Here is a 27,369-nt window from a genome sequence, read left to right as displayed (position 1 = left end):
GAACACAGACTGTTCACTCTGAACTTGTACTCCTGGACATTTTACAGAGAAGAATGAATTGAATGGTAGTTTGATGTGATCTGTGTTTTTCCTAAAATCCTATCCTTTATCTCCTTAACACAAGCCAAAAAATATCTGGAACTTCATGTAGTTTTTATAATGCTTCATGCCAAAGTACAGATAGTATTTCTGGATTATTTTTCTCTTCCTTGACACTCTATAAATGGTACTAAGAAAATTAAAGTTATGAGAATGTCTGTGCTTAGGTTTACACTTTTGCTACAAGAAAAGAATTTTTTCATAACAGAGCATATTTTTATGTTGCTATCTGTCTTTTACCTTGAGTTTAAAAAAAAAACAGTTTAACCTTGCAATATTTTTATGCAATATCAGACTTTTACAAGTGGTGAAGGCTAAATATAGAAGCAACAAGTAATTTGCTTGAGAGAGCAAATGAGATCAACAATGGAACAGATTCAAAGCTACATTTACAGCTTAACAGCTTACAGCTTAAATGTAGCTTACCCTGTCCATTGGCTGGAGGCACATGCATGAGAATCAGTTACTAAGAATCATTATGCATAACAATATAAATGAAGATCTTTATTCTATCTTGGCCACTTTACTACTTGCATCATGAAACCCTCAGCTTGTATTGAGGCTAGATGTGCTAACTATTTGGCAAACACATAAGGAGCTAGGGTTTCCCCTACAAGAAGATTAAGCTTTTAGATCATGCACACTCCTCTCTTGAATGTTGCATTTTTTGATGTAGTGAAATGATACAGAAAGTTTACTGGTTTTAATAAAATGTTAGCACTAAGGAGAGGTCTTTAAATACAGGAAATTGACTGAGCTAAAGAAAAAAACCACTACTGTGTGATAGTAAGTTTCACTCAGTAAGAGCTTAGTGTGCCTACCAAAGTTTACAGAAGTTGCTCCAGAAAAGCAGTCATCTCTGTATGAGTCATGGCAACAAATGCAATAAAACCCCAACCACACAAAAGTTTGGTAAACAGACAACATTGTCACCAGTAAAAAAGCAAAGGAAGTAGACTCCACATTTGACCTGAGTTTCTACTGAATTTACAAGCCCAACAGAAGTGATCAAAACTAATGATTCTGCAGGAGCCCATCAGTTTCAGATTAGAGAATATAGTATATATATATTAGATAGTGGAGCATAGTCTACAGAAACATTATCACACTAAATAGTCCTACCATATCAAGAGGGAAGAGTGGAAAGAAACAGACACAAGCAGATGAAAACAGAAAGAACTTCGGTAACAGGATGATGTGGGGCACTTCCACATGAAAAATATTACCAAAGCTAATGATGCATGTGTCTGTTGCAGCTTGGGTCCTGAGTCCTCAGGCCTAAGGAAAAGCCACAATAAAGGAAACAGAGAGGCATTTTTGTACAGAACTGTGCCAGATATTTGTATCTTTTTAGCTGTCTTTCTTACATGCCCAGTGTATTTTACAGAACCTGTGCTATTCATTCGTGCTCCAGTTCAAGGTATGTGAGCGAGCACACAGCAAATCCTTACTTTTAAGAAAAGAAAAATGACCAGCTCCAAGAACAGGGATGCTTTCCATTTTTATGATCAGTCAGTGACAAAGTGAACACTGATATGAATTAACAATCCAAACTAAAAAGTTTACAAGAGGATATAACAAGACCCTCAGTATTGAAGTCCCATTTTCATGAAGTTTTATGATGTACTTGGGCCAGTAATTTTAACTAAAAAATGGAGAAAGTTTTAGCATTTGCTGAAAATGCACTTTGGTGAAGTTGATTTATCTGTAAAACACCTTGCTGCACAAAGGCAACTTTCATACAGATTTGTCTGGTACTTGGTTACAACAAACTGGTTAAAACCTATTAAAGTAAATGCACCAAAATGAGAGAAAAAAAAACCTACAAAAATTTCCTCAGGAAAGCACCAGGCTTTTGCACAGCAAAGGTGTAAAAACTTTAAAATGACAGCAGTCAATGCTGTTTATAAACCACTGCTGATCACATGTAAGGTAAGTTGCTCTTGGTTTACCAGAAGCAGTAAAAGTTGGTAATGCAGAATAAGCGCTTGAATAAACTTTTCAACACACCACATAGACAAAAACATTACTAGCAAATGTAATTCTTGATTCTGTGAGAAGAAAAACAGCAGAAATTAGAAATATACTCCAAAATGTATTTCCATAGTATATAAGAGAGGCAACTATGATGAATGGGAACCTACAGACTCTGAAATAGGCAACTGAACTTCTGTCAGTATAGGAACTGTATTGTTCTGAGGGCGATTATGAGAACATAATTTTACATTAAGAAGCTAAGTGGTCACCTTATATTTTTTAAAAAAACCACCCTCATTAAAAGCTAAAACTAGAAGAACCCAAACCAGGTAAAATCACACAGTTCAGAAAACATGAAATATCTCTAATGTGCTATTCATAGTCTGTGTTTTAAAAGCTGGAGGACATACATTTACACACACAAAATAAAGCTATCACTGCTTTGTGGTCTGCAGAGTATTTTCAGTAATTTTTCCTTATCTTTGGAAACATACATTACTCTTAATACAGCAGCATCCTGAAATTTTATAACATTTTGGATTTCTTTGAAATGAAAAGTCCATTTTATTGTTTTTTAATTAAATCTATTTCCCTGAAAGGTCCGTAAAGGCTCTACAAACTACCTTGCATTTTATTATTGCTGACAGTTATCTAAACCACGCTTGAATGCCCTCTTTATCCTTTAGTGAGCAATTGAAAGATCATATGCTAAAAAGACTTGTGCTTTCTCTTCTTCTAGCCCTATAATTAAGGCATTTTAATACATTTCTTCATAGTCATTAAGAGAGCACAATGTTAAAAATTAATGAAATGAGACAATTTTGAGTTTAACAACCATAAATACACACAACATAAATTTGTCTCAATTGTAGATATGAAAAAAAAGCCTTATTGAAATCACATGATGAGATTACTGAATTGTCAAGATTTTGCCTTTGCTGTCTAAGGGTATTTAAATGATGTATGGTAGCCTGACAATACTCCAGTGTTGTTACATACCATACAAGAGAGGTAAACATTTCTGTCAAACATTCAAATTCCATTGGGTTTTTGTTTACCTTATATAGATGTCTATAAAAAGAAGTGGTATTGCTGGATGATGCTGAAATGGGGGAGGAAAAAGGAAAGAGGAAGCAAGACAAAGGCATAGGAAGGGAAAAATGATCATAAGTCAATTGCAAAAAACCTGACATATAATGAAAAATAATAACACCCACTTACAGCAGTATGTTAATGCTTATAATAGAATAAATAGGATTGTCTTAATTTGGATTTTTTCCCAAGAAAAAGAGACCACCATATTAAAGCATCACATATTTTTGCAACACAGTTATAAGTGGGTTTCTTTTGTTACATGGTGAAAGAAATTCAGTGCTTCTAACTAAATCATCATCACTTCTACATACACCAACTAAATACAGGGTGCAACTCTACTATAGATACATTAGTACTGAGTATTTCCAAAAGAAATTACAAATGAGAAAATTATACCGCTTATATTTTAAAACTAAGTTAAGTTTTTCAAGGCTTAAGTTCTTTATGCTTTAGCATCTTAATTTAAAAAAGACACAGTGTAACACAGAGCAAGAAGGTAAGGGAGGTTTTATTCTCTTAAGAAAGACAAAATAAAAAAAAAGGGAAGTTGCTCTCCAGAAGATTTTCTAGGGTTGTCAGACTGTTATATTACAAACAACCTTATTAGTCCTTTATAATTACAATAGGTACCTCTGGACAAGATCGAGCAGACATGACAAATGCTTCCGACTTCTTTTTAAATCGAACCTGGAAGGTCATCGCTGAACAAACAGAATGCTGTACAACTGGGGCCATAAATTGTGAAAGCTAACAAAAAGGTAAGTTTTTGAAATTAAAAATTGAAATTATTCTGTTCAGAATTTTCTGTGCAAGATCTGGAAATAGGAGAATGAAATATTTCGAAAAGAGTAAGAGTAAGTACGTTAAGAAAAATAAATCTTTGGAAACTTTATTATCAAAAATTCTTTTGGCAGTTGAGCCTGTTTTTTCCTATTAATACAATGTCTTTAGAGTAGTTGCTGTATTTTACAAATATTGTCTTATAGATAACACCTTAATGAGTATTTATCCATGTCTGCATTTACTTTTTTTACAGCACTATGATGAAATTGTAAACAGTTAAAATAAAACCAATCAGTCTCAAATCTATGGGACTTGCTTGCTGCTATCCTCACATCAAGTCAGTAAAAGGAAAGCATACTACTGTGCATTTTTCTTAACATTTTTATTTTGTTTTAGGATCATTTAACAGTACTGGTAGTTTTGGATTCAATTTAATTTGCATGGAGATAAACAGTAACTTAAGTGACTGGAACTGGAAACCAGTTGATGGATTCACTTTTAAATCTCATATTTCAGTTTGGAGAGGAAATGTAAGGATTGAATTAGAAAGCTGTAAACTCTTGATGAGAATTAGTGGTATAGAACAGAAGAAAACGAAACCTTCAGTTATTTTCCTTACAGTTAGGCTGAATGAAATTGTAAATCAACAAAAGATTTGGACAGCATTCAAATCAACAGCTTTACCTAATAAAAGTTCTAACAGAGCACTGAGCATACCATTTGAAACAAATATGAAATAAATATGAAATATGAATGACTTTAAAAAGAACCAGATGAGAAGCAAAACAGTAAAATCACCAAAATTCAAGCAAAGGAAATTTGAACTGAAATGTATGATGGGCAATTAAGCACCTATTTTGACAATTCTAAGTGGTCAAGTTTTTAAAGTATGACACAGAAACCTTAACCTATCTATATATGAGTGATAAATGAGGCATTTTGTGTCATTACATTCCCATAAATCACCTTCTTTAACTGCTGATAGCTTTTATCAGCTCTAACCTTTTCAAGCTTCTATCAGAGTGCTAACATTTTCAACTTTGACACATATGCAGTTTACAAATTCTGCAGCTGATTAACTCTGGACAGAAGCTCATTGCCATCATTGTCTTCAAGTTTGGTTACAGCTTCAGTGTCTCAAAAACTCACAGGCATCCTTCGTATGCCAGAAAATACCACTTCACTTTGTTGGGCTGGGTTGAAAAGGACCCAAGATATTTCTTCTTTTGAAGCAAGTAAATGAGAATATACTTTCAAAAGTATTCAAAAGTCCTTCTACAAAAAGACTGAATTATGTGTAATTTTAATTAATTTAAAATCAATAGCACTTTCCAAAAAAAAAAAAAAAGTACTAAGTTCCATTTTACATGATTTCATAAAATAAACAAGCTTGGAATAAAAAAAAAAATTGACTACACAAGAAATGTTGCTGTAAAAGTTTCTGAGGTAAACAACACAAAAAAGTTGAAAAATTCCAATTATTGCAGTGTACTGTATATATGACATTACAGAATATTGCAATTATAAACTGACATGGGCCCTTAAATTATTTTGTGGGATCCCTCACTAAATTCCTCTTGCAATTTTATAATCTTTAAAATTCAATTTTGTGAATTTTAAAGATTATAAATAGCAATACCTTGAAACTATACATTTCAAAGATTGAATATCAGCATTTCAGCACTTACAACATGAAATGAATTCAACCATGATATACTCAGAATACAATAAATGAATGAGCAGAAGAAAAGGAGGAAAAAATGTTTTATCCTGTGTAAGTAAACCTAGACATTTCAAGGAAGACTAGCTTTCTGTAGGAACTAAAATTCAATTACCTATTTGCCTGACACATTCATATTTTGCTACAAATAGATGATAAAACAGTTTATAAAATCATATCTAGGTGTTTGTCTTACAAAACATTTTAACTTGCTGTACTATTCCAACAATAAGAAGACAGCCACACAGCAGCTCTTTTTGCCTTAATAGCATCAAGACATAGTAAGAATGGTACCAAAGCTTTAATCTAAACACTTGTATTTGTGCTATTTTTTAAATTTAAAAACATGCAGAATATAATGGCAGATGTATTTCATCTATTGAAACAGCAGTGACTCACTCACTGAAATGAATCTCCAAGATATAACTTATCTAGACACTGAAACAAAGCCCAGGTTTAAAGAGATCTTGTCTTTAATAATATTAGTGAGACTGAAATTTTCATGTTGGTTGTGTGTGTACCGGAAGCCTGGTACTTCAGATGGTATTAGTTTTGATAAGAGCTAACTAGACATCAGACCTAAACAATGAAACATGAAGAAACAGGTTTGGAACATGTAAATAGGAATGTCTGCAGAGATTCTCATGCAGCTGATTGTCTCTTGTTGATAAACAACACATCTTAAAAAAACAGTGGATGAAGGAAAAATTTTTGCAGCATCACAACTAATTTAGCCTTGCAGTGTCAATATTTAAGGCTTATCCATCAAAAAAATTAAAGTTCTTTATTTCACTAATAATGTCACACAACAGAAAAGCAGTTACACTTTGACAATTCAGATGTAAATCTTGGATGTCTGTAAGTATTCATGACAAAGGCATATTTATCATTTAAATAAAAGGACATGATTTCCTGATGTTCATATCAAAGACTAGTGATGGATGAGAGCATGCTAATCAAATGAAAAGAAGGAACACAGATGCTTAATATTTAGATTAGGAGAGGGAAATGAAGACCTCTTTCCTAAACAAAGACCTAAACATTCATAAAGTATACAAATACATACATATTTGTAACTGTATATAACACACTGTGCATGCTTAGGAACTTGATATATTCCCTAGCAGAAATGCTACAAATGCTTACTAGAATAACTGCCAATTTACTTAAGGGCAGAAGAAGCCACAGAACACTGATGTTGATAAACTCCAGTTAATTGTTTATGAATTTATACATTCAGAAGTAATAAAACAGAATAAGGTACTCTTTTTTTTGTAACTTGTTTTCTAATGCCTTAGTTCTAGGTTTAAAATATACTTCTGTAATATCTTCCTTATCTTCCTTATGTAACTTAAAACTGCATAAAATCAATCTTAATATTACTGAAGACAAAAATGTAGACTACTCAAATGGGAAGCAAGATGGCAAGATAAATGTGGAACTTCAGAGCCAAACTTTATTGGAAACTTTTACATTTTTGATACTCAAATCACCTTACTTCGGTGTCTTGCTTTATGTGTACTCAAATTTTATCCAACTAACTATTTATTAGTTTAGGAAGAACTAATAAGCATCAAAAATTTGACTTACTGAGCATGAGAGTCACAACCACTGCCAGTGAGACAGCCCAAGGTTTGTTCAATTTGCACATCCATATGCAGTAGCAAGGTCCCATGAGGTTCAATGATACTTTCACAAAGTGTTGTCAAATGATGATAACATGCAAGTCCTTAAAATACATCTTTCTCGTACTCCTTTAAACAGGTAGTAACTACAAAGAAAATCCCTCTGATACTTTTCCATTAAAATTCTGAAATCAGTGAATAACTTCTTGATATCCTCAAGAAAGTCACTCTAGTTCTGAACAGAGAAAGAAAAGCCTCTTTGCCAACTGGAGAACTATTCATCAAACATACTTGTTTATACCTTGCATTAGTTATGAAACAAGAAAAGTACTAAAAAACTGAAAATAATTTACGAAATGAATTCCCATCATACAGTTTCCAAGAATTTACAAGAAGGAACATTTTACAATCTCTACAAAAGTATATAATTGAACATAAACTGGTGGTACTGAGGCAGGAAAAATATTCTTAATGCAACAATGTATTTCTTATTGTTAAAACAATTTTTACCAGACCAGAAATGCATTTAAGTTAAGAATTATATAATGTAGCATTTTAAAAAATACACAAACACCAACAAGCATTTTGCTCTGCCACTCTGAAGCTTTAGTAAGACACAGCTGATGATGTGCTTAATGCAACTTATGCAAATATCCCCAGTGCCTCCATTAACAAAAGATTAGTGTTCTAGGGAAGCAGATTCTTGTGCTCTGGAAACAGGAATCCATGTAGTACAATCACTGAGAATAAACAAAATGTAGGAAGTTTCAATATATACATTTCAGTCTCATCTTTAATCAAAAGGAACTCTCTCAGAGCTCTCACAGACGCTGAATGGAAACCTGGTACACTAGAGTGTATTTCTTTCTCCTTAAGCCAAGATTTAGGCACAAGGAATTTGTGCAACTGAGTGGAAGTGTGATTCTTGTCCATTAACTGCCCAGGGACTATGAATCCACTCATTTTGTACTTCAAATTACTTAGATTGTGTATTAACCTCACCAGTCTCATACTTGTAAATGCTTTATTTACTGAGTCCTATCTGTAATCAGCTATTGACATTATTTATTTTTTCCTTATATTAGTACATACAGTTTTGTATTCTAGTAATTTATCATTTAATATATTAAAGGCTGCTTAAGACAAACAAAATTCCTCCACCTCTTGGACTTTTTTTGAAAAATTTACTGGATGCTCAATATATATAATATTCAATAGCATGTGAGAATAATTTTTATGCAACTCTGATAGTTAGAAAGATAGATAACTCAATTATTAGATCATCTATCAAAATATTCAGATGTGTAAGAGGCTACTAAAAAGATTGATGACTGAGAAAGTCCACTGATTCTCTAGCCATCATATCCACACATTTGGCTAGACAACATTTTTCGCTGCCTTCACAAGCAAGCTTCATTACCCATCACTCCACTGAAAAGAGTTTATTATGAGGCTGCCATCTTGGCAAGACTATTATTTAGATGATAAATGTTGGGGGAAAAAGTGTGTCTAGATTTTTTTTTAACATGAGCTTTTTGACAGATAAAACAAACAGCATCTACATTTCTAATTAACTTAAATTTGGCATATACAAATATAGGTCAGTAAAGCTATGATATGCTACTAGATTATCTTCTGTCTGAATCTTGCCCTTAATTTGCAAAATGTAAATTAACTAATTAGAAGAAAAGCAGCATTATTTGTGACAAAATGCTGCTTCTACTTTTTTTGCTTTGTGACATTTACGATCAACTATAGTCCTTCATTCTAACTTCTAGTAGATGGATAATTATGCTCAAACTAATTTATTAGGCTTTTAGCATTGTAAACCAAAAAAAACTTGAGATTTCTAAAGGCAAAGAAGCACAACAACTGCAACATGTAGCTAAATGACATACTTGCCAGTTTTACTTCATTCACAATATTATGCTCTTAGCATATCTTGCATGTATACAGGTATGAATATTTGCACCTTCAATGTTCAAGTACCTGACTCAAAGGAAAGTCCCTATTAGTATTCTTAAAATTTCCTTGAAATCTCTGCATCCCTTCTGCGTGTGATGCACAGTAACAATAATACTCTTATGCCTTGTTCTAAGTACTAAGTACTTAGAACAAGAGTTCTAAGTACTAAGAGTAAAATTTCACTTTAGATGCCTGTTACCCTCTTCAATTGTCATTTGAAATGAATCAGACTAGCACCTCCAGAGTTAGAAAAAGGAAGAGGGAGCTGATCACTCTTGAGTTTCAGCCCCGCAACTTGACCTTGTTAAATAAAAAATATATGATATCATAGCTCACAGCAAGGCATTCTTTTTGCTTTGGATTGGTTTTAACTAGTAGTAGGTAGATAAAGAACCAACACTAAAAGATACATTGAAAATGCCAGATGTAAATGTCAATTAAAAATTACAAGGAATTCTGAAAGGTAAGGTCTGTGGGGGGTTGACATTCTTTGACATAGTGGAGTGTGTGCAACCAGGCCTTTGGCAAGAATAGCAGGATCTATGCTGTCAGCTCTCATCGTACATAAACTTAGATGCTTGTCTAATCTGAATGAGAAATACCAGGAGAACTGGAGCTGAAGCCTAGCAGAAATATAGAAGGAAGCTGAAAATGCTCCATCTAGACTACACAAATTTCCTGTGACAACAAAATATTTAAGACAGTACAGAAAAATATAAGGGAAAATAATGTAAACAAAGACATAAATTGCTTAATTTACTATTTTTAAAGTTCAGGATGCAACAATCTAGTAGTGAAAGAGGCTTACATAAGAGCATTAAATTATAATGAAAATCCCAGTTTTATGCCTGTATGAAATACAATACCTAAGGAGAACAATGCATGAAAATATATACTTAATATCAATCACTCAAACACAAATGATAATATTAATAAAATATGGTCTGTTCCTTCTTTGCTTTGACAAAAATTAGTTTTGATACAAAATAAAACAATCTACAATACTCAGCAAAACAATTAACTTATGCTATGCATAAGCCATGGTCTCAGTTAAAATGTCTTCATGGTCTGTTTTTCAATCACAGAGTTGAAGAGAGCATAACAGGTTTAAACATTACTTATAACATTACTTTTGAACTGGAGTAAAAAAATAAATTTTGCATAAGATACATGTTGATTTTTATACTGTTCATGTGTCATTAAATAAAGACAAAAGTAATTAATATGAAATGCTATTGGAGATAGGCTGAATGTATTCAGGACTTTGCAAAGTGCAGAGATATGCTTCTGTATGTGTTTGTGTGCGTGCAATACATATATTACACTTGTATCTGTTATACTTGCAGAAGAACACAGAATTTTATCATCTTCACAAAGTATACTACGGCATTTTCTACTAGAAAAGTAGTGGAAAATAGCATTTTTCACTGCTCTTGGTTCTCTTCTTGTCTACAAACACACGTATCTTACTCAGTGCTGCTAAGGTTAGCAAGTTGGCATAGTAATTCACTTAAAAAAAGTTAATTAGTTTTGAAGAAACTTACTATATAAAGTCCTAAGCAGTAAAAATCACCCTCAACTCTCTCTTCTATCTACATCCTATTTTGTTTAAGATTAATTTAGTAATTCAAGTGGAGCCAGAAGGGAGAGAAAAAGGAGCACAGCAAAACACAGCATGTGTGAAAATCTACAGCATTAGATAGCTAAACAAACCCAAAGTCCCTCAGTGTAGCAGTAAGGTCAAAACCTTTCAGCATTGTACCAGTGTGTCAAAATATGTCAACAAACCATCAAACTTCAAGAAGAATGACCTTTCATTCTTTATATTTGGGCTGCTTTGGATACTGGGTATGCATGAACAGTTTTCCTAGCCACTTGACAACTGTAACTCCCAAGATTTCTTCCAAGTCAAGTTGCTACAATGGCTTCCAACTCACCAAAACAATTTTTTAAACCATCTGCAACTGAAGAATACTAAACTTGTTAATGGAACAGACATGCACAAACCCACAGCAAATCTCCCTCTTCCCCTACAATCAGACATCACTTCTTACCTCAACAGTCTTCACAGTAACCTGTTAAACCAATTTAAAGAGGTAAACAGCAAAAAATGCTTGTAATTCTGATCTCCTGATTCAGACTTTGCTCACAAAGAATTCATCATTACTGTCAACTGTAAATTAATTTGAATGCAAAACTTTTCTCACAAAAACCTAGGAACACATTATCTGAGTTTGTGTTGTGAAATACAATCTTTTGCATCATTTCTGTTTGTACTTATCTGAATTAAATACCCTTTTATTAATCGACAGGGTTCTATGATAATTTAATAATTTTGCTATGACTTATAGCTATGAACTGAAGTCCCAGGATTAAGCATAATGCACCTTTTAACAACACAATGAATCATGAATTTAGGCTTCCAAAAAGTGTGATTATTATTTTAAAATTACTTACGAGAAACTTGCTTTTATTTATTCTTTCAAAAAAGCAGAAGTAGAGGACTAAACATTTAGAACAAAAACAAATGCTGGAAGGATTCTAGTAGAGAGATGACTTACCATTTTTATTCAAAGAGAAGATGAAATGCTTCTTTTTCACTATGTGAAATTGCCTTTAGTTTTATAACAGTGTCAAATATGACATTTTCCTATGCTTTTCCTCACCTATAGTAAAGTTTCTTTAGCTAATAATGACGTCAAGCTATCTCCTGGGACTCTCTAGAAATTACATTCCAGACTGTACATATGCCTTAGCCATGCTTGAACAAGATAGAAAATTTAAATTGCTGTATTTGAGTTTATATCTTACAGCAAGTCACTGACAGTGCACCCACTAATTATTGTTTGAACCATGTGTTGATGATCTGTATATCCTTAGAAAACAGTAGTCATGCCTGTCAGCTCTGACTAACAGACTTTTGCAGCTAGGACTCCAATTTTTAATTTAATTTTTAAAAAAGTTATAAAATCAGACACTGGAGAAAAGAAAAAGAAACAGCAACATTCATCTAAACCCTAAAATAATTTACAACATGTTCACAGACCCTATTTTAAAATGCAATCTGTGTAACTTGCTGTTCATACTCTCCAAATTACCTTTGGTCACACTAACAATTCAATAGCTTTTATTCTCATAGTTAAAACAAATACAGCAATGTAGACCAGTGAAAAATGAAAAGTGTGGTATCTACTACTTGTGCACAAAGCAATTATATTTTATACATGGAGTTTCTTTGTTTACCCAGTAGCAGTATAAGCTACAGTCTGCTCAGTGGATGCCACCACTCTGAAGGAATAAACATACTGAGGGAAGTATATTAATCACTTTATACTAAGTTTGACCAGTATATAAAATAGCTTTTTTTCCCAAAACATAACTCTGCAAAATCAGTCTGGGAACATGCAAGACCAAACTTGCCTTTACATGTTTATTATTGAAAAATCTCAATATCTAAACAACACCTTAAATTATAACTGTGCAAATCCACTGACAAGGTACACTTTGTACATTTTTAATGCGAAGCTTAATTTGAAGATGAGGTTGCAGTGCACCACTGCAATTGAAAATTGCTTAACAATACCATTGATGTATGAGCCATAAAAAACCTTGCTAAGCTGTCCCTGCAGAACTCAGAGTAATAAAAAGGTGTTCTTCTGCACTGAGGTGAACAGACATGGTTGACTGCATCTAGGGAGCTGTTCTGTTAAATGAGAAAGTGCCATTTCTTTCCTGTCAGTACAGACCAATTTAAGACACTCACAGATTTAGTTAGCACAAAGTACAGGATTTAATGAAATACACACATAACAGCAAACAAGCCCCAGCTATGTTCAAAGTTTTCAGTCAGATTCTGAATAAAATTCATCTTACATCTGTAACGTGAGAAAAGAACAGAGAAACTTTTCCAGGTTGACTCATAATTTTTAGATAAGCAATAAAAAAGCTGAAGAGAAAAGGTCTAAATCCTCTCACTTTCATTCCTTTCAAAGTATCTAGATTTGTGTTTCTCTCCACATCTAACAGGTGATACAGATTTTCTCTTGAATTTCATTTCTGCTTTAAGTTCAACCAATGGATCAGGTTTAAAAAATCCTAAACTGTTACTTCAGTGTCACATCAACTCTATTGTGAACTCTTGCTTGTTCTCCAAATAATTTCTCTTTCAAGAGGAAGTGAGACACAAAGGTGTAGTGAATTGACTGAGAATCTGGTTGTCTCTTGAAAGACCTCTGCATAGACTGATAAAATAATACAAAACTGGTTCACAGTTTGTGCAGTTACAACTGTGTTCTTTCATATAAATAGTTCCAGAGACCAATGAAACTTAACTCTCTAACCTACATGCAACCCAATCTGTCAACATGTGTTCATTAACCCAACTGTCATTTTACTAGAAACTACAGTCATTCAGAACTCATTTCAGAAGATGTGGCTCTGTCAGCTTGGCCAAGCAGTACCAAAATTAAAACTAACTGGATTTATTCCTTAAAAAACCCCACAGAAATCTGCCTAATTTCCATAATTAACATAAATTTTTGATTTAGGGTGTAACTAATCTTATTATGGAGAGTTCTAGCTTCCTTTAAATGAATGCAAATTCACTGCATTTAAGAATCAACCATTTTTGTACATCTCAACTTAGTATCTTTAAACTCAAGTTATCAGTTTGAAATTCACTTCTTGGAGGTGCTCTTCTCTGACACCATAATGGATGCCTTCAAACACACCCTGTACACTCAGAAAGTATTCCAGTACATCTAATGGTCTTCTCATAGCCTGAGCTGCTCCATTTCCTTTACACTGATGTGCAGGTCAGCAATGTTTGCACCACAATGTTTCCTGCCATTCTCACCATTTGCCTAGATATCATATATACTCAAATTTCTTTTTAAGTTTTACATTCAGTGTTTCACAATTTACTTTTTACAACTCTTCTAGAATACAATATCATATCCAACAATTGACAGCCTTCCAAGTTTCCCATTACCTTGATTCAAGCTTTCCAACTCTCTGCTTTCTGAGATTGCCAAGTAAGAGCAGGTCCTTTTTCTATCAATCAAGAATGTTGCTGCAGAGCATAATTCTGCACTTTAATGATGTTATTGTCAAGATCTGGTTTCCCTTTCTCTGCTGCTTTCTATTGAACCTGCTTTTAAGGTATTTCCAAAGGTAATGCTAGCAATTTTCATATTCAGCTGAAATACTGATTGCCACCAGACTAGGCTCTGATATTGGAACAGAGACTGTTGCATGTTCACACACTTGTGCCATGTTCTCCACTATCCCTCTGATGGTCCCTTGTGGACACTGAGAAGACTTCTAAATTTATATTTTAAAACAATCTGTTATTAAAGGTTTAGTTTGCCTCATTATCTTGCTTAGGGTTCTAATACATAGAAAAATGGCATTGAGGATGAAGCATTGTGTTTAGTATTCTTTTAAGAGGAGGTGAGGAGGTGTCTAGTGAGGAGGGGTCTAGTACCATATAAAGATTTATAAATATACACAATAATGACTTTTAGAACAATAAAGCAGAAGCATTTTAAACATATTTAAAAGAAAATATTTTTACACCAATACCATCAACATCCCACAAAATTCTGTCTAGTACAACTTTTGTTCCCCTTTAAACTCCAAATACTTACTACATTTTCAACCTGAAGATAATTGTAATTATTGCCTCAAATGTACAAAAGAAATACTTCATTAAAAAAAAACCCACTGTGAAACAGTACTGTCCTACTTACAATGACAATGAGCAATAATGTCCTTTATACACAAATCCCACTTGGTTAGACTGGGAAGATATTTTAACAAATTTGTCACTTTGTACATATTCCATAACATTACAGCAAAATCTTCCTTCTAAGTTATGTATTAAAAAACTGGTATATAACTTCTGCACCAACATCGCTTACTCTAGCATCACTGTAAAATCACCATATATTTTTGCTGCACGTTAAAAATTAAGATCTCAATTTTTCATAAATATTTCAGCACACCAACCTGAAATGCTAATTAATGACATTCAAAGTGTCAGATTAATAACATGTAGAGTCAGTAGTGTTTTATCCGATAACTTCTTTATAAAATGAAGTCCTATTTATCCATAAGGAAAAAGAACAGAAATATACCTGTTCCAGTAGCTCCAAAACTGGTCCTGCAAGTGGGCTTGGTGGCTACTTTCATCACCAAATGAGGCTTTGCTTTCAATCCAGTGAATTATGTGTCCTTCCACAGCTAGGATGACAGCAAAAAACAAACTGAACTCTGAAAATCACCTCAACAGCCTGTAAGACTGTGTTAGGGAACATTCTGTTTACTCCACAATCTACCACATAATTCATGCTTGCAATCACGTTACATATTTGTAAAAATTATCTCTCAAATATGTACATAGGGCATTTAAAAAAATACCAGAAAATACTTTAAACAGATAATCACATTAATTTCAGTTTAATTACACCCTGTTCCACATATCTGCATTTATTCTAACGCAAAGAGAATATAAAAAAAAAGAGATTAGACTAAGAAGTAGTTGTATTCTTCTACTACCCTTACTTTGTTGGAAGGTAGTTGTCAGGTAAGAAATTGGAAATTTCTGCTGAATGATAAAAACAGTTAGATAAGCTGCTACAGACAGACACTTGCCACCAATCCAGAATGGAAGGTATAAGAAAGGGAAGGAAATTTATCCTGGACATGTGTCTGCTTCCTTTCTTTTGTAAAACCAGTAATGCTTCATCAGAAAAGTTAGGAGTAAGAAGGCTTATGTGAAAAAATATGATTTTGTTTCTATGATTTGGTATTTGCTTTGGTTCATGTCTTTCCTCATTTCTTGCAGGAGTTAACTACTAATATTAATAAAATCATCTTTTCTTTTTTGAAAAAGCAATGTCCTTTCTTAATGGCAATGTAATTCTGCAGAAGAAATCATTCTTTCTCCAAAAAGGTGTTGTTAAGTATCATTTTTAAGATCTTTAAAAACGTTATGGTTATTTTGAATTACCTACAATATCCATAACCATGATGCCTTGGCATAAATTTAACTTGGAATGAGTTTTTCAGAGAGCATGCAAACCTAGAAGCACTACACAGAAAGATTACGAGAGGCTATGGCAGCAAATGATTGACCACAGACTGCAAAATTACTCAGGGAATCTGGGAAAATAACTCACGAAGTCACCACACTAAGTTGTATGTGCCACCACTGCCCTGCTCTCAGTAACCCAGTTAACTTGTGTAGGCCCACACTATTATATCCTTCCCCACCCCAACACCTTTAGACTCCAGGAGATAAAATAGCTGAGGTAAAATCAGCTCAGATGCTAATTCTAAGAAACATCTGCCTTTCCTAGGTTTGTACTCAGTCATGAAGAAAAGAATCCAAGGACTGCTATACCTTAGTTAAGACAGCAGGTAGAACATGATTTCCTGTAAGTCTCAGGTGATTACAATAACTTGAAAGAAGTAATGCACTGTTATTTGAATTTGAGACAAATATATGCAAATGAATTATTACTATTTTTAACCTTCTTTCTACTTGGGTAATAATACAAAAATAATTCTTTTGGGTGTTCCCTGGTTTCCCTTAAGAATTAAAAAAAATAGTTGCTTTTCTAGTTTCCTTTTGATCAGGCTCTTGAATAGGTGGAATATAACCTCACACTTCTAATATAAAAGCGGGTACCCATAACACCATGTGTGTACTGTGTTTATTATGGTCCACATTACTGGGCAATCCTACTAATGTATGCAACTTTCTGAAGAGCAGGTAAAGAGGGAAGCAGGCTCTTTTCAGTGGTGTCCAGTAACAGGACCAGCGGCAATGGGTACAAACTTACACACAGGAGGCTCCACCCGAACATCAGCAACCACTTTGTCACTATGAGGGCGCTGAGCATAGGCACACGTTACCTAGAAAGACTGTGGATAGTCCCTTCTTGCTGATATTCAAGTGCTGTCACATGGCCTCAAGACCAGAAAAGGCAGATGAACTTTAACATTACCTTTATACTTACTTTTTTCCCTTATTCTTTCTTGCCATTCAGGCTTTTAAAAAACAGTAAAGAACTGCAGAGTTGTATTTGGATGCAAAGTGATGGTAAAAGAATAACTGCACAATAACAAACCTTTATGCAATGACCTACAGGTGTAATGTAATAATCTTAAGACTATGAACTGATTTGATCTAGAAGTAAAAGACATTTCTAGCTATTTCAGAGTTTAGTTCAGAATGGCAGTAGGCAGAATACATTAGTGGGAGCAGGGATTTGGGGGTTTTTAGTGTTGTCTTTTTGTCCTTTTTTTGTTAATGAGATAAAAACATGCAGAGACTAAAGAAGAAAGACTGGGTAACACTATTTAGGATCAAACCTCTCTGACTCAAACTAGAAGTTCTTAGAATTATTGGGTAACTCCTGACGAGACTTATTTACAGTATCCTAGAATATGCTTCACTTAAGTAGCCATAATATTTTAGATGAGTACTTCTACACAAAATAATAAAAATTCTTTTAAAAGACTTACCTACTGGCACTTCTAAAATAAAGTCTGGTGTTTTGTCATAACCCTTTGCACGAAGCTGATCTTCAGCTGCACATAGAAAATAAGAACTACTGTTTATGAAACTATTCCATTAAGTAGACAGCAGCATAATTAATTTTATTCTAAATAAGAGTGCAAGAATTACTAATGCAGTCATACATATCTTTCTTATGCATGCAATGCTGTGTCAGATTAAATGAACCTTTGTGGAAAACCTGAAGCATGGATATAAAAATGCTTCTTTGTCATCCCTGCATTTTTATGTCTTCATTATAAACATCATTAATTCAAGCTGTCATACAGTATTTTATAACCTCCAAATATTCAAAATAAAGAGGTATATTCACTGATTGAAAGAAGAGTCTCTCCACCTTCGGATGTGTTAAGATTAATCCTACCAGCACCACAAACGTAGATATACTGTTGCTGCTGCCTTGGTTTTATTTTTAATGTTAGCATAAAATTGTTAAAGAAAAAGAGCAAGAAAAGCCTTCTCTCCCAGAAATTTATTAAAGTAAAGAAAAACCATAATTTTAGTTTCTTTTGCATTCTGGATTCTGTAGAATTTTTCCAGTTTCTGAACATAGATTTAGACATTCTGCTAACATTATGTCTACAACTTTATTGTTTAAAAATATTAGAGCTGAGTATTTCAATAAATAATAATGAATGAGCAAGACAAAACTGCAAAAGGGAAAAGAAGCTTCCTTTTAAAAAAATGAAAAAAAAGAAGAAAGTAAAAAAGCCCATGCTACCTCTTAATATTTTTAAACTATTGTCCTTGATTTCTGATACCATTACATTGGTATTTCTGAAACACCATTTCTCCATTAGAATTTGGAGTGACCTGGTCATTCAATTCCAGGCATGGCTTTCTGTCTTCACCCAAGCTCAACTAATGGCACTACCTAGTAACAAGTAAGGCTGTGTAGCCCCTTAACACCTACTGGGCTGTTGACATTGTCATGCATCCCATTCGCCTTTCTACATCACCTTTGATTAAAATTAATGGTCCATTCTCACTGTTGGGTAGCTTATTTCCAATCCATTTATCAGGTTAGGACAGTAGTTTCATGGCCAATGTTCAGAACTCAGTTTTTGAATACTTTGTGCAAATCCTGAAAGGTCAGCAGTTTGAGTCCAAGTAACATTTTAATGACAAGAAAAACATACCAACTTAGAAATCAAAATACTGTAATATTGCCAAAATCAAACCCTCCCACTCTTTTTCATTGAAGAATGTAATTCTGAAGTATTTTATACAGTGAACTAATTCTGAAATTGGGACAGAAGTAAATTTTGAAAGCTGAACATTCACGTCAGTGTAAACTGAAATAGGTGTTTATTCTTTTTGAGTGGTACTATAATTTTTTTTTAATTTTGAGAGCATTTCTTCACTACAAACACACTACACTAAATATAAGTCTTTGCAATATGGCACTTCATTATCACACAATACAAAATTATGACTCTTATCACATGATAAGATAATGAAAAACTTTCCAGGATTTGGAGACAAATTTGGTTTTTGACTAATTTTTGAAACTTAAATTGTCAAGTATACAAATCATGTTAAGATCGAGAAAGTTTTAATTTAACAGAACATCTGAATAGAAAGTTTTATGCCATAATATAAAAATGAATTAATGTTCTATGTAATCTTTTAATCCTTATTTTAAAAAACCAACAAAACAATTTTATCCAAATTTAGTAAACTTTAATTTAACAATTAAGAGCAACCTGCTCTTAATTGTTTAAAATAATTTAGCATAGACAATGGGAAGTCCCAGCTGAAATTTTCTTCATTTAAGAGCAATAGTAATAGAAAGGCCAGTCTTTTCTTTCACATCTAACAAATGCTAGTACCACAAAATAAGGCAAACGCACCTTAAAAAACTTACTGAAAACCAAAACAGTTATAAACACATGTTTCATAGGTCAACACGGCAAGTCTCTGAACTGGAAACTGTATCAGCATTACTTTTAATATTCTTCAGCAGATTGTTTTTTCAAGGGTGCCCAAATACTTTTAAAATCTTTTCATACTAATTCATGGCGAGGAAAAGAACATGATTTTTGTTTTATATCTGGTTCTAAATGTCTTCATGTGGTTTCTCCTAGCATTCCATACTGTGATTAACATTGGAAAACATATTAAAAACCATGTTTATTATTGATGTATCTGTCATGTGCAGAAACAGAGCTTTGCATAACTATTTCTCCAAGTGTTTTAAAGCTTTATAACCCTGGGGAAGAAATAAATACCCAAACTCCTCACAATCACCATAAAATTTTTGTTTTAAACCATAACACCATCAAAAAGAAGTACTAGCTTTTCAGCCCAGGTATGTTTCACATTGCTCCAGAAAATACAGAGGCAGCATTCTGCACCTCAAAAGATCTTTAAACTCCAGCATGGATTAAAAAATAATTCAGTAACTGCTTGAAAGCCAGCCCACAGCAGTTTTGACAGTTACATTTATAAATCCTCAGGTCTGAAAATTATACGGAAACAGCCCTAATAAGTAGTTTGTCAACAGATACCCCATTAATTTAGATTTTCAACAAAACTGCAGCTCATCTTTACCATAATGTCACACTCAATCAGAACCATTTAACACATCATTGTTCTTCTACTAGCCCTCCTCTGCTGATGCATGAATGAGCTACAACTGCAAATTTAAGATTACAGCAGAAAACACTGATCAGATTTCATGATTTATATCCACTGGTGGAAATCAAAGGAGGATAAAGCTCAATACCTCCCCATATATCTAAAAGCTTTCCTAACATATTCATGGTAAAGATACAAAAATAAAATTCCTATACAGAACTTAGAAGCTCCTGCCATTTCAGTATGGCATGTGAAGCTGCGAGCCTTTTTTGACAAAATGCTTCTATTGATCACTTTAATCTCAAGCAGGCCAAGTGATAAAGACTGGAGAGCTGTGTTTTTGCTGAAGAGAGGACATGGTATATGAACCACTTCTCATGAAGAGTGGATTAATAAAATGTAACCCCCACTAGTGTCTACAGGTTTCCAGTCAATTCCAGGGTGACTCTGAAGGTATTACTTCTGATCTGTAGGCTTGAAAAGCCAACTGCTCTAGAAACAAATTCTGTCCAGAACCTAAAAAGCAGCTTCTAAGACTATACTGAGCTTCTAAGACTATACTGAGGCACTTGATATTCACTCTGTCCTGTGACTGTACTTTCCTCTCCTGTACTAGACTCTCTGTTGCTCAGGTGAACAAATCTGATACAAACTCCCTGACTATTCTTGACTATTCTTGAAGCAGTAAAGTGGAATATGGGAATCCCCACTAATATGGGAACTGCAAAATTTCTGTTTCTTTGAAACATGTTAAAAAGTAATGGAATTACAAGCCATAAGCCATGTAAATCATAAGCCTTCTTCAAAACAGGAATGAAGTATTACGCAACAAAGCCTGAATTTTTAGACCTATGGGAAATACTGGCATCTCTTTTGTTTTTATGGTGTTTTCTTCAAGCAGTTTTGGAACTAGGTTTTTGGAAAGGAAAGGTTGTATTGCAAGAGACTTGGTAGGGTTCATCTTGCAGATATTGGGAAAGTTTTATTTTTAAGAATATCCCAAACATGTATAGATATGAAATAGATACATGATCACAGACATAATAAATACAAATCTTAACATATCTTAAATCATGACTAAACAATACTTTGCTATATATAGAATGTGCACAACAAATTAAGCTCTCTCATTTCTGTCTTCATATTCTAATAAGTTAATGCATTCTAGATGTTTTAATTTGATTTTTCACAAATTTCTTGGAGCTAATTTCTAAAGAAAAAATTGATGCTTATCCAAAGTCATGAAACAGTAAAATTCAAATGTGATTTTTATACTTCTTAAGCTTACACAAGCCAAATAAAATGATAATTCGTTGGGTTGAGGATCCCTTAGTGAGTCATCCAGTCCATTCCCTCGTATCGTGATGGAATTGATTTCATTACCAGCTTTGATAGATGAGTGTCAAATCCAGCCTTGAATTTTTCATTGAAGGTGATTCTACAACCTTTCCTGGCAGTTTGTTTTACATTTATTGTTCCTAGAACTGCTTGGTATTTTATCTTGTTTTTTTTTAACCATCATCTCTGCAATTACAGCTTAAGCCTATTACCTATATCTACGCTCTTACAGTCAAATAAGAAAATTTGCCTCTTCGTATTTTCATAGTGTCATTTGCAAGCTTGCAACTAATCCTCTCCTTTTTTCACTTTTCTCTAAAATAAAAGAGAACACTAATTCTGTTCCTTAATCATGTGGACAAATGTCTTAAAAAGTTTAATAATGCCTTCTAACTTCTTAAATTCGTTTGAGGTTTCCAAAATCTTAACCCGATATAGCTTCAGGAGAAATCATAGCTCCAGGTAAACCCAGCAAAATTCACACAAATTTAGTACAATGCCCAACCATTAACAGAAGAGAGCATTTCACTTCACTGTCTCATCAAATAAGGAATCCATGCTTTAAGAAGTCACTGTTTGCAATCACATTCATAGAATGGACACTTTGAATATTAATCTTTGTTTCAACGGCACTCATGAAAAAGAAACATACTGCAGGCTAAAAGAAACATACTGCAGTCTAAAACAAAAAAATGAAAGTAACTTCCTAACTAATTAATCCCAAAAATAACTTTAAAAATTGGGAGTGTTAAAAAGAGTAATTGCATTAATTGGGAAGCAGAGGGCAAAAATTCAGCAGAAACTGCACAGCAAGGTAAATGAGTGAATCTTCTAGCAGTTCTTTAATACATAAAGCATTCTGAAGCTAATATTTCATATGCTTCTTCCTAAATCTCATAAGGCCTGGATTATGGCTAATATCTCATGACACCAAAAGTAATACTGCAGCAGATATTAAAGCATTTTTTTCAACTACTTATTCTATAAAATATTAATTGCAAGCCTGTGCATGTGCTGTATATATAGGGTATTAGGTAACTGAGTTCCTGCTCAGTTCTAAATCAATAAAAGATAACATATATAGCATCAATCATATTTTACTCTTCCTTTACTACCTAATATAAGGAGCATTGGGGCTGAATTTTGTCATAGGTAAACAGTTACCAACATCTCTGAAGTTAAGAATTCACTGGATAGCCTCTGCTACAGATTCTTACCTATGAAAGAGAGATTTTTTTCCAAAAGCATTTCTCGCAGCAAGACTTCGTGCTCATGCCCAATAGCACTGATAGCTTTAGGTTAAGAAATACAAGATTACTTTGGAAACGAAGAAACTTCATAGAAACATCAAAAGTGAATTTATTTCCCTTCATCTGCATTTCAGAAGTGCCCAACAATATGAACTCCAATTTTTGAAAATCCTTATAGTGATTTTTAGACGCATACACAACTTTGCAAAAATCAGATTATTGTACCAACAGCATACACTTTATAGAATTAAGACCCATTTAACCATATTTATTCAGTATATTTAAGGGCAGTATTTCAATTTTTTTCTTTACTGTTTATTGTTCTAAATATAAAAGAAAGTGTGATCCTAAAACCTGCAGTAAAATACCTTTAAAGTTGCACTTTACTGACAAGTGACCAATTCTCCAATCCAGCAAAGAACGAAACAAACTGGTTTTCTTTCTCTATACTTTGAAAATGATAAGTAATACATTCATCTGAAACATCTTACTGTAAAAAATCCATCCTTTTAATTGATTTTTCAGAAGCATGAACTAATGTCAGGGAAAGATAAAATCATATTTTATAGTGAAGTCCTTTTCACTTCACCGACTGCCTGTTGATCCAATGTCCTATTCCTTGGAATATGTAAAACAATCACCATATGAAATATTTTTAATATATCCTCTTGGAGGTCAAAGTTCTATTCTGGAAGCTTTTAAGAAGAATCCTAGGGAAAAATATGATAAAAGATCTTACGTTAAAAGCAGTTAAGCTCCAAATTCTGTTTAAAGTTACTTCTTAAAACTTAAACTACAGATCATCTTACCATTACAGTTAATTACTTAACTTATATGAACCCTTCATATTGAACAGCAAAAAATTATTCTATGGAATCACTTCACATGTATATACAGCTTATATAAATTGAAACTATGTATTATGTTAAACTCTACTAGCAATTTCAGAACAAAAGGGACAAATGAAGAATGGCAAAAAGGTAGGAAAAGTATTGCAAAGAGAATTTACAATGCACCATAAGCAAAAACACTTAGTCTATAATAATACCTGTTATTGATGTATGGCAATGACCATGGGGCAAAACTTGTAAATAACATCAGAAGCCATTTTCTACTCATGCAATCTAGCAGCCTAGTTTCCCGTAAGCATCTGAACTATTACTGAAAAATAGCCTCTTGGCATTTACAAAGAGGTTGACTTCATACTTTGGTCCATGCATATACAATTAGATAGTTATATTTAAAATCAATATGCAATCCTTCAGAAGACATTATGCTTTTAAAACCTTAACTTTAAATTGATTTTTAACTATTTTATGCACCTCAAAATTAACATCTAATTCAGCAACATACAGTAATGCACTCACACAGCTTAGTATTAAACTTTTCTGTACCAAAATGGAACTGAAAAACTCTTCATTACTCTCATTGACGTCACTGCATATTCAACAACCGATTTGAGCCAGAATATGAGGAGGAATAAAAATATTTTCTAGATTGCAGGCAAATAAGTCTTTAAAATGGTTCATAATTCTACATATGCGTCTTTGTTATTTTTAAGCTTGGCACTTTCATTGGACTACACCCAGATTGCTCATCCACAAAATATTAATCTTAAAATTCTGGATATGAAAACCAATGATCAACAACCATTTAAAATGTGTGGCTTATTAGATTAATCCACTTTCAGAGCACTTTGTTTAATTGTGAAGATAATCTCAATGAATATCTAAAATTACAAATTAAAAGCACAAAATAAAAAGACACTTAGAACTCTATCCTGCTGGTGTTAAATTAATGGGGGCAGGGCTAAGGCTGTAGTAGACACAAGTGTTTCTAGCAGAAAGAAAGTATTTTTAAGGAGTGACAATCATGTGTATCGCAACTACATGAAGTGCTGTTTTTCATTAATAGCTAAACATCACTGCAGCTTTTCCATCTTGCTGAACAGTGAAACCAAGATTTTCCCCCAAACTGCATGCACAGATTTATGCAAGGATTCTCTAGGACTTGGGAAGGAACTGCCTTACTAGCCTGCTCAGGGACAGCAGACCATGATTTTGAAAGTTTTCCTTTGACTGCAGATTGAAACAGAAGAACTGCTCCTGCAAGATCTTATTAAAATAGATTTGGGTTCTTGGTGATCATTCCTACCAAATTATAATCTTAATCTGGAACATTCAGTGCCACACGGAATTCCCTCAGTGTACATACCATATGGCTCTCTAATTAATTATTTCAACACTATAAAAAAAAAGATCCCCGAACATTCAGGATATTTTTATAGTTTTTTAATACAGCTAAATCTCCTTTATGAAGAAGAGAAAATAAAATAACTGCGCTGGAGTGTCAGGTAGGAGTTTAAAAATACCAATCAGTCAATCACACTTGAACTGCACTTGAAAAATTTCAGTTAAAACTCATATTCATAACAAAGCAAAGCCATAATGTTGAACACTATGCATGAAACTTATTAATTTCATCACAGAATAACTGAGATTGGAAGGTATCTCCAGAGATCATATAGTCCAACTCCACCACTCAAAGCATGGTCACTTAGTCTCAAGCAAAAACCAGATATGCATTTCAACTAATCAAAACCACAGAGGTTCAATGAGGCATATATATGAATGTATAACCAGCGAACTGACATCCTCCCATGGTCCATCTGATTTTTGTTAGTTAAGAGAAAGCTCTGCAGTGACCCTCTAGCTGACTGAATGTAAAAGACAGGAGTATGAAATGTGTTTTGTGAAGCAGAACTTTATGTCAGGTTAAAGCTAGACACATCTCTTCCACACAGTCTAAGCTCATCAATTGTGCACCTAAAATTTTATGGGAAAGGATACTGTTTGATGCAGTCCACCAGTGGTCCATAACAACAGTCATTCACAGTACACTGCAGACAAATAAGAGAAGTAGTATACTGATGGGCAACTACAAAACCATTATAGTTAAAGAGTATCTTAAAAACAGTAATTACTTTTCCTCAAAAAGGCTATCAGATGCTGCTCAGATTTAATCACAGAAAACAAAAACTGCATGCTTTTATTCACTATAAAAGCAAGCTATTAAAAAGTGAAATGCTCCCCTCACAAATATTGCACTGCCATTTATAGTGCACTCTGACCTCACTGATAGTTTATGATGACAGTAATTAAATGAGGTTTAAAATCTTTTACTCTGCTAGGCAGATAACAGAATTGCCACAGGAAAAAAAACCCAAACCAAACAAAACAAGTGTGATTAATACCTGATAGACTTGATTTGCTAGCACTCCATCTGGAATCTGAGAAGGGTCCCGTAGCATGCTATTTATAAGAGTTTTGGAGGCTAGAGAAATAAAAATGAAAAACATACAAAAAACCTGTTAGCTCAGTTACACTTTATTTATAAAAACCTTGATGATATTAATAATTTTGGAAATCATCCACCCAGCAAATACAAACTTACACATTCATAAGTACTTACCCATTCTGATACAATTATCTCTAAAGTCTTGAAACATTAAAGGATTTTATCAGCCCAAGGTGACAGCAGGCCCTTATTCACTTAATTCTACTGGACAGTTTGTGCTTTAGAAGCATATACAGCTTCTAAGGAAACTGCTTAGTATACAGTAAGAGTAGCTCAAAATAACCTTCATGTCCTATTAGAAGATATGTAAAAAATCTAAACAGCCTTTAAGAAACTTTTTAAGGACTTCATGATTCCAATTTATTAGTTTCCAAATTCAAATATTTATTTATTCAGTTTTGACACATTTTTCTGAGCATTTAAGACCTGGGAAAAGGTGTTATCTGCTTTTTTGAAATGTACGAATGTAAGTCAAAAGATATACGAAGCTAATTTTAGCACCTATCTTTTTTAACTTACTGATATTAACACTACAATGAAAAACTAATGTAAAACAGGAGATACCTTTAGTTTATTTTCAAATACAATCTTAGCAATCCTCGTCATTGTTTCCTCTCTATGTGCTTAGACTGGGTAGTTGCAAATACCAGTTAATTACTAATAGCAGGAGAGACTTTATTCTAGAAAAATGCCTTCTAAAAACATCAAATATTTTAAAATTTCTCCAAGAAAAGTCAACGCTGCACATCCTGTCTCTGTCCTGGGAACAAGCTCTGATGGAGCTCATCTAGTGGTGTATTTATATCATTGAATCCTTATGTGTAGATCAGGTTTGAGACTAGTAAGGTCCCCCACTGCCAAAGATTTCCTGCATGACTTCAGACTAATTCCTTTAACTTGTGTGTGGTTCAATCCTGTAAACAAAACAAAAAACTACTCTTTTCCTGTTCTTCATCTGTTTTGCCCCAACTCAAAGCCAAAGCTTTTGTCATGGTC

The 27,369-nt window shown here is 33.5% G+C and overlaps 1 protein-coding gene across 1 annotated transcript in view; it reads right to left on the bottom strand.

Annotated features, from left to right (window-relative positions):
• Positions 1–27,369, bottom strand: part of CDIN1 (CDAN1 interacting nuclease 1) — a 124,325-nt gene that overhangs the window by 46,721 nt on the left and 50,235 nt on the right. Inside the window, exons 6-10 of the mRNA XM_064715100.1 lie at positions 26,270–26,349; positions 25,866–25,915; positions 22,984–23,051; positions 17,797–17,862; positions 15,402–15,507 (exon numbers count right to left, since the gene is read on the bottom strand). Coding sequence (XP_064571170.1) covers positions 15,402–15,507; positions 17,797–17,862; positions 22,984–23,051; positions 25,866–25,915; positions 26,270–26,349 — 370 coding nt within the window. The remainder of the gene's footprint in view (positions 1–15,401; positions 15,508–17,796; positions 17,863–22,983; positions 23,052–25,865; positions 25,916–26,269; positions 26,350–27,369) is intronic.

Source organism: Zonotrichia leucophrys, chromosome 5 (genome assembly GCF_028769735.1).
Source record: "Zonotrichia leucophrys gambelii isolate GWCS_2022_RI chromosome 5, RI_Zleu_2.0, whole genome shotgun sequence".
Lineage (NCBI taxonomy): Eukaryota > Metazoa > Chordata > Aves > Passeriformes > Passerellidae > Zonotrichia > Zonotrichia leucophrys.
The sequence above is the reverse complement of the archived record's forward strand: the minus strand, read 5'-3'. Positions and strand labels throughout refer to the sequence as shown.